We start from the raw sequence: 16508 nt of genomic DNA, 5'->3' as shown, positions 1-16508 counted from the left end.
AATTTTTAAAAAGCAATTTCAAGGAGCTAGGAAATACAAGTCCTCTCAAGTAATCAGTGGAAGGATACAACTCATCCAGTCAGAATATTGTGAGAACGAAATGCTCTTGGGAGGGACAAACACAAGTACAAGGAGGAAAACAATTGCAGCAAGAAAAGGGAACTGAGATAAACAACAAAGTCATGCATCCATGAGCAAGGGGCTGTATATGTTTTGTACTGGAAACAATAAGATAGCTGTCTTCACTAAACTAATATTCTTTTCTCAATTTTTATGATCCCATTCTCCATGATCAATTCAATTTTATAACCAAACACTTTCTTTGAAAAAAAAATATATACCACAAGAGAAATATGGCAATCACATCCTACTTTGTCTTTATTACTGAAAAACCTGGATTCACCATTTACATAAATGTGTACAATCCATTATATTCATTAAATCATTTGGGAACACGTCATCAAAGGCCATCCAAATTTGAAAGTGTTGAAATTTACTCATAAGAAAATGTTTGTAAACTGTTATAAATGGAGTTGAGTTTTAACAAATGGAAGTGCAGATCATAGTTTACTGGATTTGGGTAATTTGAAGAAGGGTTGATCCAAAAATTTTTTATCTTGCTCAACGTAAAGTACTCCATTCCCAGGATAATCTCGTTATCAGACAGAAAGACATGGTATACAGAATAATTATTGAGGCATTTTGTGTTTTAAAAAAATCTGCAGTCAAATCTCTGTCAATTGTTCACATTGTTGACCAATTCCACTGTCTGCAGTGTAGACATTAATGTTCAGCTGCAACTGATGGCTACAGAAGGTGTGTTCTGCACCTCAATTTAGAAAGGATATATGGTGGTTTTCATGCCTCTAAGTGCCCATCGAGAAGCAGGCACATTCTCCTTTTGGATGTCAAGGTGAAAAACAGGCTCTCGTGAGGAAGTTGAGGAGATGTAGACAGGACATGCGAACGTGTCCGATGCTTTCACAGGATCACTCATCCCAATCTTCTCTGACATAGGCAGGCAGTGCAGATGGATAACAGGTAATAAGCTGGGGCTTTGCTTCGGTGCAGCATCAAGAAGTTCAGCATCAGTCTTATTCCAGGAGACCCCCCAGATATGGATACCATGGATAAACATTCCTTCATGTGGAGGATCTCGTATCTAATTGACAAGAAAAAACATGTTATGCATCTTTTTTGTTTCAGAATTCAAAGTATTATCCAGCCATAGCAACAGATAAAAGATGAGTCCTCTGGTTGCTGCTGAGACAATTTAAACCTATGGTAATGATTTCTTCTGAGACATGTCTATGCATTTTAGGTTTTGAATGCCTCAAAACCGAATCTGGATGAAGTCCCCCAACTAGAGGCGTGCCTCTTACCTTTGTCAAAAAGTTATTCAGTGAACTGTTGGGGTTCCTCTAGCATCTGTGAGCAGGTCCCCCCTGTAGGCTCATTTCATGCACCTGGTAGCATACTTTCCATGGTAAGAAAAGATGTCTATATTCTTGAAGTGGCTGTGCCAGGCTAACTGGGTGTGTAAACATCCAGAACTGTCTTGGAATATGGACATTCTTTTAAGCCATGATTTTGAGTTGCATTACTTTTGTGTGTTGACTCTTAATGCACCAGTAACAACCAATCAGCCAGCCCACATAACTAGCTCCCCTTATATTGTATTGAAGCAGAGAGACCCTGTCCTTGCCTTCTCACTTGCTCAGGGTTAATTATGATAGTGTTGCAGATGTCAAATCGAAAACCGGAGAGATGGAATGATCAACAGTCTCAGTAGATGCTTTCCCAACTACTTCCATCTATCCCATTCCTGTACTTATCCTATGTATACCTCCTCTGAGCCCCATGTGAGAATTACTTCTCTAAAGGACCTAAATCTACCTTACTCATGGGATGCTGGCAATTTATAGCCCTGCAGACTGTGGCAGCACCATTAGCAGATTTATCAGTGCTGCTGGCCCAGACCCCAACTAATCTTACCAATCCACGTTGCTAATAAGTAAGCCCATGACATGAAAACTGTTAAGAACATCGGGGCATATTAGCAAGAACCTTGTTAAAATTATCGCTGTTTTAGCGGCAGGAAACTGCAGCTAAAACGGCGATAATGGCTTGATAATATGCATTATAGAATTCCAATAGAAGCCCAGGTTAGATGTGCAGAACATCTAACCTGGACTTCTATAATGCATATTAGCAAGCCCATTATTGCAGTTTTAGCGGCAGTTTCCTGCCTCCTATGAGGTTTGGTGCAGCTCTAAAAGAAGAATGTTCTTTTACTTTCTTCACTGTCTTCAGATATGCAATCCCTGACTGGTTGCACAGGAATCAGCCTTTAAATACATTTAACACAGAGCTGTGCTGTATAAATATCATTATCACTTAGTATAGTGTTTGGGAAATAGTGCTTTATAGCTCAATGTGAGAATCTGAATACTGGCATAGGTCCTTTTTAGAAATCGGGTCTCTAGTTGGCAGAGGTATCCACCGCAATTCTAGTTATGGTAAGTCAGTCACACACTTAAATCGGTCCGTTCTCACCCTCTGGTAGCTTGGCACAGAGCAGTCAGGCTTAACATAAGAAGCAATGTGTAAAGCAGTTGTGCATATGTGGTTACAGTAACACAATTAAAACACTACAAAAAAGACTCCACAATGAGGTATGAATATAGTATCTAGTTTACTTTTCAAAACAAGATAAAAATGATAAAAATCCAATTAAAACATCTAAGAGTTTCTCCTCAGGTCAGCGGGAAGCAATGTTTCAAAAGTTATTACAGTTAAAATGCAACGTTAAGGTTGAAGGAGAATGTTCTACTTGGTCCATTCGGGGCCTCCCACTAAAGTGAAGGTGGGCAGCAGGGACTTTGTAAGTCCCGGAGTGCACAGTACCTTTCTTGGGGGATTCCAGTGGTGCAGTCGAGATCGGGACATACGTTGCTAGAGTCTCCCCTTGCTGAATACGATGCAGTCATTGGAGTCACAGAGGGCAGACGGCCGTCTTTTCTTGATGCTAGCAGAGTGCGCCAGGTAGTGCTGCACTGACTTCGGGCACTGTGGCTTCGGTGAAGTCGACAAACAGGATCGTCTACATTCAAGTAATCGGAAACAGCGGTTCTTGCACAGCGCACCGCACTGATGTGTGTGGGTACCCAAAAGCAGCTGCCGGCACAGCGAAGCCCTAGGACTGGATGAGGGCAAGTCAGGCAGAGTCAGACGCTGGATTGACAGAGCCTCGCAGCGGTCTTTTCTGTGAATTCATTCTTTGATGGCCCTGAGATTTCCTGAATAGGGGACCAACCAACAAGCCCTTGGAGTTACTTAGGTTGCAAAGGATTGTAAAGAACAGGTCTAGTCCATCTCACATCCCAGGTCAGAGGCAGCAGGCCAACAAAGCAGAGCAGGTAGCAAAGTGGCAATCCTCCTGCAGCCCAGCAATCAGCAGGCCAACACAGCAAAGCAGTTAGCAAAGTGGCAGTCCCTCCTGTAGCACCGCTCCTCTTCTTGGCAGAGTCTCCTTAGGATCCCAAAATGAACTAGTAAGAGGGGGTCATAGGCCCAATACTTATACCCAAATGTGTCCGTGAAGTGGAGGTGACTACAAAGCAAAGCCTTTGTGGTTCACAAGTCTCCTTTCAGCTGAGCTCTGTCTGCCAGCCTACATGTGCGTGGTAAATCAGTGTTTTGTGTGACCCTAAGCCACTACCTATTTATTTATAGGCCAATACCTATTTAGGTGTACGTGTCAGCTCCTCCTCTACCCCTTGCCCAGATCCATCAGTATGCAGATGAATGCAAATGCAGCTGAGCGGCCTGTACTTGTGGCTGTCTATAGAGAATGCACAAAGTGTAGCTGTCACCCCACATCAGGCGTGTAGTGTAGACAAGCTGTAAGGTGCACAAGAGAGCGAAGAGCAGAGAAATTTCCACTTTCTAAAAGTGTCATTTCTAGATTAGTAATACCAGATCCAACTTTACCACTAAAGAGGATTTGTCATTACCAATCCAATTATATAAAACATAAAGAAGCTACTCCTCTGCAATCTGGAATTAATCTAAAAAGGGTATTTAAGGAATTCCCAATGTTATCCTATGAGAGGAGCAGGCCTCCCAGTAGTGAATAAAACGTGGGTGGTTGTCAATACCAGGACATGTAAAACAAAAAGGTACATGTCCTACATTTTACTTATACAGCACTCTGCCCTAAGGGCTACCTTTGGCCTACCTTAGTGGTGACTAACAGGTAATAAAAGAGGAGTTTAAGGCTTGGCAAGTAGTTGGAAATGCCAAGTGTTAGACCTGGCATCATTGTCATGGTTTACCCCAGTCTTTTTGACTCTGTCTTCTGTATTTTTGCTGTGTGCTGAATTTATTTTTTGCTGGTCTAGATGCTTTGGGCACTTTGCCAATGCTGGCCAGTGCAAATGCTCCCTCTGTAAATTGTGAATATGGATTGGTGTTCCCATGATTGGCTTGTATGACTTACTACTAAGTCCCCAGTACAGTGTCCTGTGTATGCCCAGGGCCTTTAAGTCAAATGCTGCCAGTGAGCCTGCAGCACTGATTGTGCCACCCACACAAGTAGGCTTTCAAAGGGGTCTTAGACCTGCCACTGCAGTGTCTGCGAGCAGTCTCGACTGCCATGTTGACCTGGCAAGTGCACCCATTTGCCAGGCCCTAACCGTCCGTTTTATCACATGTGAGCCACCCACAAGGTAGGCTCAATGTACCCATGTGGGCAGCGTGCAGTGTATGTGAAAGGTAGGACATGTAATGATGAGTGTGACATGTCCTGATAGTGAAATACAGTGGGGCAGATTTATGAGTTCTGGCGCATCTCTGCAAATCAGCAGGGATGCGCCAGAACTGATGCGTCACGCAATTCCCTCCTTGCGGCACCACAGATGCGCCGCATTTACAATGCGCCGCACCATGGTACAAGAAAGGGCAGATGCGTGACGCATCTTGTGGTGTATGGGCGGCGCATTGCTGGAGTAGCGTCGCAAGTGCGACGCAACTCCTGCAATGTACAGAGGCCACCCATACATAACGTGGTGCATCACTCCTTACGCCTGCTTCAAGCAGGCGTAAGGATTTGACGCAGCAGCCTCGTAAAACTGACTCAGATAATCTTGTAGATTTCACTGCGTCAGTTTTACGGGGCTTTCCCACGAGGGAACGCCCACCCTGCGACAGAACGCCCACATGAAACCTGACGCAGGTTTCATGTGACGCAGGGCTTTACAACGTGACTCATCTGCCTAGATGCGTCACGTTGTAAATAGGTCGCAGGGATGCGCCACGTTTCCGTGCCGTTGCGTCACGCAACGGCGGCATAAACGTGGCGCAAGTCCGTCATAAATCTGCCCCAGTGTATTTTGTTTTTCACTATTGAAAGGCTATCTGTCTCATAGGATAGAATAGGAGTTTATTTATAACATCTTATAAGTATAACGTTCCATTGGGACAAGATAGAAAGTTGGAGTTTAGTATGCCTGAACTCAGAATATAAAAACGAATCTTTTAGTAAAGATGATTTTTATATTGTGTGTTTGAAAATACCACCTTTAGAAAGTGGGTAATTTCTTGATTAGCCATCCTGTTTGCCTCTGCTGGTTTTTGGATTGACGGTCTGGCTTTGGAGTGACAGGGGCTGGGGATGTGCATTCACTGTAGACAGCAACTGGGGGGGGGGGGGGGGGGGGGGGGTTGAGGTGTGTCCTGCCTTTCTTGGGTGAGCCAGGACTGGGCTGAATAGACCTGGGCTGTATTTAGAGTAGGGGGAGGAGATTTTTGGTACTTGAATGGGCCTGGTCTGCCTTACACAATGCTGTCTCCACCTCCTGCCGGGAAGCTGGACCAGAGAGGACAGAACTGGCTTTGACTGAGAACAGAGCCTCTCTGCCACAAGAGTACAAAGACAAATGGAACATACATTGGGGGCCCAGACCGCAGAACTTTGGAATACTTCTGGACTCAAGAGGAACCTATGCCAAGGAGAAAAACTGGGAAAGCTGAAGGAGAAGTACTGCTCCTTTGCTGTGTGCTGTCTGGGGTTGGCCTGCAGTGGCTGTTTCTGCAAAGGAGAGGGCAAAGACTTTGCTGTGTGCTGTGTATCCTGCTTGAAGAATATCTCCAAGGGTTTGAAGTAGAGCGTGTCTCCTGTTCTAAAGTCTCAGGGACACAAAGACTTCACCACCAGCTCCCCTGAACTTTCTTGCTGGGAATTCTGGCCTGCCAAGAGGTGCCTGTTCCTGTGTTGGACCTCTGGAGGTTGTTCCTGCTGCTGGGAGCTGGAAAAGAGATGCCATTCCCATGCACCATTCTCCGAAGTCTGGGATCACCACACAGACCCCGAAGCAAGCCCTGCTGTGCGGCTGCAAGAACCAATGTATCAATGGAACACCGCTTGAGAGACCTACGCAGCGACGTTACCGCTGCATCCAGAACTGCCACATCTCTGATGCCCACGCATCACACTGGGGCGCCAAGTCTACAAGAACACCAGGGCTTCAGTAAAAAAACGATGCATCACCTCCCTGCACAGTAAGAAACCGATGCATCACCTTCCCTGGGTGGCAGTAAGGAACAGATGCATCACCTCCCCTGGAGTAAGGATCCAACGCATCACCTTCCCTGGGCATAAGAAACTAATACATCACCTTGCCTGTGGCTGTTTTTGTTTATGATTTTGACTCATCCAAGGTTCAAAGTGTAGACAGTGTTGCATCTATGGTTTGCTATCGACATAACTGTTTTTACCTTCTAAAAGTTACATTTTGATTACTGTATTGCGGATGTTTGTCGTTTTGGTCTTGTTTGGTATAGATAAAGATTACTTATTTTTCTAAACTGATGTGGTGTCCATTTGTAGTGTTTTCACTGTATTACTATATGTGTGCACAAATGATGTACACACTGCCTCTGAGATAAGCGTGTCTGCTCATGCCAAGCTACCAAGGTGGTGAGCAGGGATTATTTTAGAAGTGTAGTCCCCCTTACCTTGACTATCAAGAAGGGTTCCTACTTGGACAATGGTGCAAACCATTGCTAACTAGAGACCCCATTTCTAACACCAAGTCAAGGCGGCAGTAAACTGTGCCCACAGGCCCTGTAGTGGCAGTCCTGAGTCAGGTTTGAAAGGCTACTTCTCTGGGTGGCACAATCAGTGCTGCAGGCCCACTAGTAGCATTTGGTTTACAGCCCGTGAGTATATAATACACCACTTTACTAGGGACTTATAAGTGAACCAAAATTCCAATAATGGAAAAAACAATTGTCAACATATTTTAGAAAAGAGCACATGCACTTTAGAACTGGTCAAAAGTGGTAAGGAGCTCAGAGTCCTAAAGCCATCAAAAGCGAAGTAAAAAACAAGAGGTCAGAAATCAAAAAGTCAGGGGAAAGCACGCCAAAAGATGTTGTCTAACAGTCTGCTTGGGTCATCTGCACCTAGGCATAAATCTAGATTATTCAATGTTATCGGCCCTAAAAATGTAGACGGACACTGAGTAGCAGCAAAATTCCTGAACACTGTCTTAAATAATGATAGGTAACAAACCTAAATATTAGCATGGGTTCTTTTAACAGCACAATGGCGTATGTTAGCTAATGTTATTTATATACCCTTAGGAGTAAATGGCTGTTGATGAGCACCTTTATTCAGTTATTACGTCATTTGACAGGACAGAAAACAGTCATCTTAACATGTTTATGATACTATTTAAAATATTTTAAATACTTACATGGTCTTTGTCCCTTTGTGTTATTTCTGTTTTAAAAACTATTGGTTCAGCATTGCCTGTTCGTTCTGAATACTGGCGGATAGTTTCTTGCTTTAGCACAGATAATAGGCCTTTTGGGTTCCTGAATGCTCCAAGCCAGTAGCTTGGCATTTTCTCTCTGCCCTGTTAAATAGACAAAAGACATTTTTTGCAGGCAATAACCACATAATGCCTACTTCTAGAAAGGAGATATTCCAGCTGGGTAAATGTTTGTAATGTTCAAAATAAAATCATATGAAAGTATGAAAGACAAACCTGATACTAATAAAAACTAGTAAACAAATTAGAGGTTACATTGTATCCTGAAACATAAGGAGAGACAAGTATGCTAAGCCAATCTTACACAGACCCATACTGGAAAGAACAGCTCAGACGGCATGGAGCATTTAACACTTGTTACAGAAATAGAAGGCTTTTTCATTACCACCCAACTTTTTGGTAGGCTTGTGGCAGGGTGGAGAGTTAAACAGAATGGATATCCAGCATAAGAAACTACTGGCATTTGTTTCTGCTGATATTGTTCTTCAGTTAAACATTTTATTTTATTATTCCTGGAGCTCATAATCTTGCAAATGTATTTTTCTTCTGACACAGTTTTAAAGAACAAGTTACTTACCTTCGGAAATACCTTAACTGGTAGAGACTCTATCCAGTGGCAGATTCCTCTCCTTAGAATTATCCCCAGGTGGCAGATTTTTTCTGGAGCAGTACCCCAGCACGCCGGTAGGTGGCATCATTCGGCTCCGTTTGGCACCATCGTTGGCCTCTGCAGTGGAAGTGATGTGTGCCATGACTATAAAGGCACCACCCCACCTTGCTGACGTCAGTGACTTTTTGTGACTTTCCACACCAGAAGCGCAAAGCCACAAAGTATACTGACCACTGATGTGGCAAACTAGTGCCTGGAAAGGAGAAAGCCATGCCCCTAGAAATTCATTTGAAGAGCAGGGAGGAATCTGCAGCTAGATAGAGTCTCTACCAGATAGGGTGTTACCAAAGGTAAGTAACTTGTTCATCTGATGGAGGCTTCTAGCTGCAGATTCCTTACCTTAGAATAGATACCCAAGCTCTGCAGAGGTAGGTCTGCGGACCAATTTCACACGATGAAGTCCTGCAGGATCGAAGTGGCAAAATGCCCATCCATATGTACCAGACTGTCCAGGCAGTAGTGTTTGTTAAATGTGTGAAACGAAAGCAATGTTGCTACCTGGCAAAAGTCCAGGACTGGAACTCTGCATGCTAACCCAGTGGTTGCAGCTTAGCTCTGGAGGAAAGAGTAGGCAACCACTCGGGGGGGGGGCGTTGCTTCTTTGCCAATGCATAGCAGATTGTGATAGAAAGTATGATCCATCGTGAGATGGTCCTCTTCTGTATGGCCTGTCATTTCATCGCTCTGACATACCCCACGAAGAGTTGGTCATCCACCTGGATCTTTCGCCTGCAGTCAAGGTAGAACGGCAACACTACTTTTGGGTCCAAACGGTGAAGCCACTCCTCTTCCTTGGAGGGATGAGGCGGAGAATAAACAGTAGGCAAGGGCGTGACAACTTTCGGGAGAAAGAAAGCTCTCATACAAATCACCAGTATGTCTGGGTAGATGTTCAGAAAAGGAGGCTTGGTTGACAAAGCCTGAAACTCACTGACCCTCAGGCCGATGTTATAGCCTCGAGAAAGGTAGTCTTGATGGTAAGGAGCCTGGGTGGACAATTATGTAGGGTCTCAAAGGGAGCGCACATAAGGAAAGTGAGGACGAGATTGAAGTCCCACTGGGTCATAATAAAGGGAGAAGGTGGAAACAAATGATGTAAACTTTTCAGAAACCTATTTACAATAGGGGATTTGAGGAGGGATGGCTGATCCGGCAACCACAGAAAAGCCGAAATAGCAGAGAGATAGCCCTTCAGAGTGCCCAGAGCAGAGCCCGGCTGGGCCAAAGAAAAGATGGAAAGGAGAACCTGAGAAAGGGGGGCATAAAGGGGATCGATCTGTCTTTCTGTAAACCATGCCACAAATTTCCCCCAACGGCAGGCATATAACATCTTGGTGGAAGGATACCTGGCTACCAAGATAATGTTACAGACTTTGAGAGGAAGGTTGAAAGCTGTCAACTGTCCCTACTCAATTTCTGCGCAAGAAGGCGGAGCATTTACAGGATTGGGTTAAGAACCTTTTGCCTGCTGCGACCACAGAAGTTCCTCCCGAAGGTGCAGCCTGATCGAAGGACCTACGGCCATGTTCAACAGCTCGAGATACAAGACTCTCCACATCCAGTCTGAGGCCACAAGGATGAATTGGGTCGGTTATTCCAGATCTTCTTGAGAACTCTGGGCAGGAGTGGTATTGGTGGAAAGGAGTACAGGAGGCCAGAACTCCACTCAAGATGAAAAGCGTCTCAAGCAAGAGCCGCCTTGGAAACACCAGCGTGCAGAATTGTTGACATTGCGCATTCTTGGTGGTGGCAAATCGATCTTATCAAGACTCTCCCCACTGCTGAAAGTGATCTTGCACCACCTCTGTTTGGAGAAATCATTTGTGATCCACTAGGTACCTGCAGCTGAGTTCATCTGCTTTGGTGCCCACAAGATGCTGAACCACCAGGGAAATGGTCCAGCCATGTCCAGAGAAGCAGGACCGCTTGATAAAGGGTCCAAGATCTCACACTGCCCTGTTTGTGGCTGTACCACATGGCGGTGGTGTTGTTCATGAAGACCTGCACTAGCCTTCCTTTGATGGAGCGTAGAATGGCTTTCAAATGTACCATGTCTAGAACCGCTCTGATGAAAGGGAGTGTCAGAGAGGGACTGATATCAAAAAAAGGAGGGAAGAGGATTGAAAGTCCATTCATTTCCCCTAGACAAGTTACCATTAATCAAAGAAGGAGAATGGACACTGGTTTCTACAAAACCATTAGTTTTTTTATCGAAAACCCTCATAGACTTCCTGGTATTATCGTTGCGGTATATCTTTTCTCCGCCCCATCAGGAGTCCTGGCATAGTCATTGGGTCAACGATTAACGTGCTGGATGCCTGCCTCACCCGAGGCTACCTCTGGTGTATGTAGAAGTGTCCAGAGATCAAAAAAAGGAAGAAAGGATAAACTCAGCTAAAAAATAGTGTCTAGTCAAAAAAGAAATTTTAATGTGAAAAGCTAGTCACTATTGTTAAAAAGCATTCTGATATATTGGTAGTTGAGTTATTGAACTACCATATCTTTTAGGAAATGTGTCGACATGTTTCAGCTCACAGGGCCCAAACGGGTCTGGGGAGCTTTCGTCAGGACAGTGAACAAAAAACAAACATACATAAAAAATGAGAAAATATCACTCACACCATTTGTGTGTGGTTCAAAGTAGCAATCGGAATTCCCGTGCTGTGGAAGAAACCAACATACATTGTTATATTGGTTGGTGTAATTGCCAGGTGAGTAGGCAAACATGTGCAAATATGAGAGCATTATTATATGCTAAATGATTGACCATATTTGTGGACTTAATCAAAAGGTGGGAGGAGATCGGGGGAACATTTCAGGTCTGAGATAGGAAGTGGTATCTACCCAGGGACTACTCAATATTGAATGGTCCGCGGTGTACATAAAGATCGATCACGGGGTACTACCCCTTACACGATGATCATTCCGGTATTTCGTATGTGGGCAAGTCTATTACTAAGCTAGGGCGGGGAATAATGCGAGAGTGCGATGTTGTCACTGGCGCATGCAGTAATCATCTGAAGATAATTGTCCTATGTTTATCCAAAACTATATAGCCCAAGGTTCTGTCCCATACATAATGGCTAGTCAAGTATATCGTTACTGTGCCAGGACGGGGGTTACAGGGAAAGTGCGTTACATCGATATTTTCAGAACGCATGCAGTAGAACGATAATGCTGGTATTATCGCAAGGTGTATTAGTTCTTTATAGTAACCCATACCGTGCCCAAAGTTTACCTTCTATGTTCAGAATTAGTACTTCAACAAGGACAAAGAGTCGCTTCTGGTATTATGCTGTTTGGATAGAAATGGAGGGCAGTTGGTTAGTTTTGGAGCATTCTTACCCGTTCTGCTGGCGAAATAGGAAGCCGCCATTCTTACCCATGCGGTCCGGTTTTCGTGCCTTGTGCTGACTCTGCCCCCGGCTATGGGCGGGTCTTGGTTTCCCGGCCCAAGTAAGGGGCCTGAACACTAAAAAAGGACAATTCTTCCAGAAAGGCTATCCATGTAAGATGAAGGAAAAGTCGGGTAGATAACCTTGACCAAAGGGAAAGATACATTTTATTAACCACTACCCAGGGTCTAAGTGATTATTGCGTAGATCTTTAAAACAGAAAGACAAATCACCAAGCCCTGATATTTCGTTATTATCTTAATAAAACGGAGAATTGGTGAAAAGTCAGGTTGTGATTGGCTGTGGGCTAAAGTAGTTCCACAATTTCTCAAAATGATAAATAACATTGCGGTCAATAAAATTAATCCATAGGTACTGTTTTGCACTTATACTCTGCCAGGTCTTATTTCAGGTTGAGTATCATATGTGTCTATCTAGGCACAATGGCTTAGGACCTTGTCACCTGTGTCACAACTTTCTGTCCTGCTACCTATGATGTCCAGAGACTCATAAGGAAAAACTGGCAGATACTAACTTCAGGAACTTTAAATTGGCCGAAGCCTAGATTTGCGAACAGAAGAACGAAGAACATAAAAGACGTCCTCGTTCACACCAGACCTAAGAAAAAAACATCTAAATCAACTATCAGAGATATACACATGATGCCAGTCACTGGACATTATCCTTGCGGCACATGCGGAGTCTGCAAATTCACATCTAGTACCAAGACCCTACAACTGAATGACAACATATTATGGACCCAAAGAAGCCATACAAATTGCAATTCTACACACGTAATTTACTTAACCACGTGTCCATGCCAAAAACAATATATTGGCATGACCTGCCGCAAAATCAAACTCCGCATAGGAGAATATCGGAGTAATGTCAGGCTGAAGAAAAATACAACTAAACTGTGTACTCACTTTGTAGAGGCAGGCCATACATGTGACGATCTAAAATGGACAGTCCTTGAAATGTTAGAATTCAAAGATCAGAATGCAGAACAAATTTTGTTCAATAAAGAACAAAGATGGGTCGATCGGTTAAAGTCAGATATAGTAGGGATGAACGACCACATCCCATGGCACCAATTTTACTGACTTTAATTGACCAGATGTGGAATGTAGAATTGAATCCTGAGTGAACTAAGCCATTGTGCCTAGATAGACACATATGATACTCAACCTGAAATAAGACCTGGCAGAGTATAAGTGCAAAACAGTACCTATGGATTAATTTTATTGACTGCAATGTTATTTATCATTTTGAGAAATTGTGGAACTACTTTAGCCCACAGCCAATCACAACCTGACTTTTCACCAATTCTCCGTTTTATTAAGATAATAACGAAATATCAGGGCTTGGTGATTTGTCTTTCTGTTTTAAAGATCTACGCAATAATCACTTAGACCCTGGGTAGTGGTTAATAACATTTATCTTTCCCTTTGGTCAAGGTTATTTAACCGACTTTTCCTTCATCTTACATGGATAGCCTTTCTGGAAGAATTGTCCTTTTTTAGTGTTCAGGCCCCTTACTTGGGCCGGGGAAACCAAGACCCGCCCATAGCCGGGGGCAGAGTCAGCACAAGGCATGAATACCGGACCGCATGGGTAAGAATGGCGGCTTCCTATTTCGCCAGCAGAACGGGTAAGAATGCTCCAAAACTAACCAACTGCCCTCCATTTCTATCCAAACAGCATAATACCAGAAGCGACTCTTTGTCCTTGTTGAAGTACTAATTCTGAACATAGAAGGTAAACTTTGGGCACGGTATGGGTTACTATAGAGAACTAATACACCTTGCAATAATACCAGAATTATCGTTCTACTGCATGCGTTCTGAAAATATCGATGTAACGCACTTTCCCTGTAACCCCCGTCCTGGCACAGTAACGATATACTTGACTAGCCATTATGTATGGGACAGAACCTTGGGCTATATAGTTTTGGATAAACATAGGACAATTATCTTCAGATGATTACTGCATGCGCCAGTGACAACATCGCACTCTCGCATTATTCCCCGCCCTAGCTTAGTAATAGACTTGCCCACATACGAAATACCGGAATGAGCAGCGTGTAAGGGGTAGTACCCCGTGATCGATCTTTGTGTACACCGTGGACCATTCAATATTGAGTAGTCCCTGGGTAGATACCACTTCCTATCTCAGACCTGAAATGTTCCCCCGATCTCCTCCCACCTTTTGATTAAGTCCACAAATATGGTCAATCATTTAGCATATAATAATGCTCTCATATTTGCACATGTTTGCCTACTCACCTGGCAATTACACCAACCAATATAACAATGTATGTTGGTTTCTTCCACAGCACGGGAATTCCGATTGCTACTTTGAACCACACACAAATGGTGTGAGTGATATTTTCTCATTTTTTATGTATGTTTGTTTTTTGTTCACTGTCCTGACGAAAGCTCCCCAGACCCGTTTGGGCCCTGTGAGCTGAAACATGTCGACACATTTCCTAAAAGATATGGTAGTTCAATAACTCAACTACCAATATATCAGAATGCTTTTTAACAATAGTGACTAGCTTTTCACATTAAAATTTCTTTTTTGACTAGACACTTTTTTTAGCTGAGTTTATCCTTTCTTCCTTTTTTTGATCTCTGGACACTTCTACATACACCAGAGGTAGCCTCGGGTGAGGCAGGCATCCAGCACGTTAATCGTTGACCCAATGACTATGCCAGGACTCCTGATGGGGCGGAGAAAAGATATACCGCAACGATAATACCAGGAAGTCTATGGGTGTCAGAGAGGGAGTCAGGTAGGACTTCAGCACGTTGATAGTGAACCCCAGTGAATGCAGGCAGTTAGTCGTAGTCTGGAGGTGTAGACGACAGCCTGGGGCGGGTCGCCTACAGGGTAGGAGAAGACTCGTACCCCTGATCTCTGCCGATGAGCTGCAACTACCGCCATCGCCTTGGTGAACACCTGAGGGGAGCTGGTGAGGCCTAAAGGGATCACAGCAAACTGAAAGTGCTTCTGGTCCACCATGAACGGCAGGTAACTTCTGTGGGCAGACAGGATGGGAATGTGGAAATATACATCCAGAAAGTCCAACGCTACCTTCCAGTCTCCTGGGTCCTGGGCAGACAAGACTTGAGCCAGTGTGAACATTTTCAACTTCTCCTTCTTGAGGAAGAAATGTATAGAGCACAGGTCTAGGATAGTACCAAGAACTCTGACCTTCTTGGGCACCGAACGTACCGGGGATAGCAACCACGACCTACTTCTGGCATAGGCACCCTCTCTATGGATCCCTTGGCCAAATGAGAGTCGTCACTTTCTAGTGAAGAAGGCATAGGTGTTCCTCCATCAGCCTCTTTCATGTAGGTGGCATGGAGGGGGGTACACTCGAAGGGGAGGGAGTAGCCCCTACAGATGATCCGGAAACCCACCTGTTCAATGCTAAGGACCACCAGTGGGGCAGGTGATGGTGAAACCTGTTGCCCACTGGGTGCCCATGATGGTAATAGCAAATAGCAAATGCCAGAAAACGGTCCTCGGAAGCTTGTTTCCGGTCCAGGGAAGGCATGGCTTGGCAGTTCGGGCTGGACTGTTCCCATGAGGCACGGGGTCAGACTGATTTGCATATGGCCATGTCTGAACTGGGGTGGCAGAGTGGGCTAAAGAACGGTGATGGATTAAACCCAGATCTGTTGACTGGGTGTGAGTGTTTGATTGGTTCAGATGCTCCGTCCATCACCACCCCCTTTTATACCGCCATGATGGTAATAGGGCACATTAGGAGGGTTTGGAGGCTGTGACTGCTGATGGGGGCCTGGACTGATCCACCCGCTGACCGCCCCACCCACTGGGCCGGTAGGTACTGCGTCCTCGGCCTGCACGCTGTGGTGGCAAAGCGGGTACAGACATGGCTGAAAACCCTTTCCATGGCACAAAAGTAGCGAAAGGTGGGTGATGAGGGGCCTAAGGCCTTTGCTGTAGACCTGCTGTCCTTAAAGTGCTCCAGTGCTGAATCGGCCTTGTTTCTGCAGAAACAGAGTCATCATAATGGACATGTCCCAAAACGCCAGTCGTCCTCAACCAGGCGTGGCGTCATAAGCCACTGTTGATGAAACCGCTCTACCCAGTGAGTCTATTGTATCTAGTCCACATCGAATTGTGAACTTCGCTGCATCCCTCCCATTGGCAATAGCCTGGGAGAGTACGGCCCTCACCTTCTCCGGGAATGTTGGCAGCACCTGCGCAACCATATCCCACAAAGCATGGGAATAACGTCCAGATATGGCATGTGGTGTTCACGGACCACAGTGCCAGCCTCTTGGTTTACCAATCCAGCTGTGCGGATGGGAATGTGCCAGGATTTATTTGGGAGGTGGAGCCTAGGACCACCAAGCTCTCCAGGGTGGGGTTTCGGTTGAGGAAGTTTGGGCTCCCATGTGCAGGGCGGTGGCAACGGGCTTTCGTCCTGTTCACAGGGGCCCTTGTAAGTTTGGACCAAGTCCAAAGCAGGATGTAAGTAAGTGCCTCATTTAAAGGGAGAATCGGTTCTAATGGGAAACCCCCCCGATGAATCACTTCAGTAAAGACATTTGTCTTGACTACCTATGA

At 44.8% G+C, this 16508-nt stretch overlaps 1 protein-coding gene across 1 annotated transcript in view; it reads right to left on the bottom strand.

Annotated features, from left to right (window-relative positions):
• Positions 1–353: 353 nt before the first annotated feature.
• LOC147707531 (dynein axonemal heavy chain 5-like) overlaps positions 354–16508 on the bottom strand; it is a 1425553-nt gene continuing 1409398 nt past the window's right edge. The window contains exons 100-101 of the mRNA XM_086925656.1: positions 7761–7922; positions 354–1162 (exon numbers count right to left, since the gene is read on the bottom strand). Coding sequence (XP_086781782.1) covers positions 836–1162; positions 7761–7922 — 489 coding nt within the window. The 3' untranslated portion in view covers positions 354–835. The remainder of the gene's footprint in view (positions 1163–7760; positions 7923–16508) is intronic.

Source organism: Lissotriton vulgaris, chromosome 6 (assembly GCF_964263255.1).
Source record: "Lissotriton vulgaris chromosome 6, aLisVul1.2, whole genome shotgun sequence".
NCBI lineage: Eukaryota > Metazoa > Chordata > Amphibia > Caudata > Salamandridae > Lissotriton > Lissotriton vulgaris.
Note: the sequence above shows the minus strand (reverse complement) of the source record. Positions and strands in the feature narration are given on the sequence as shown.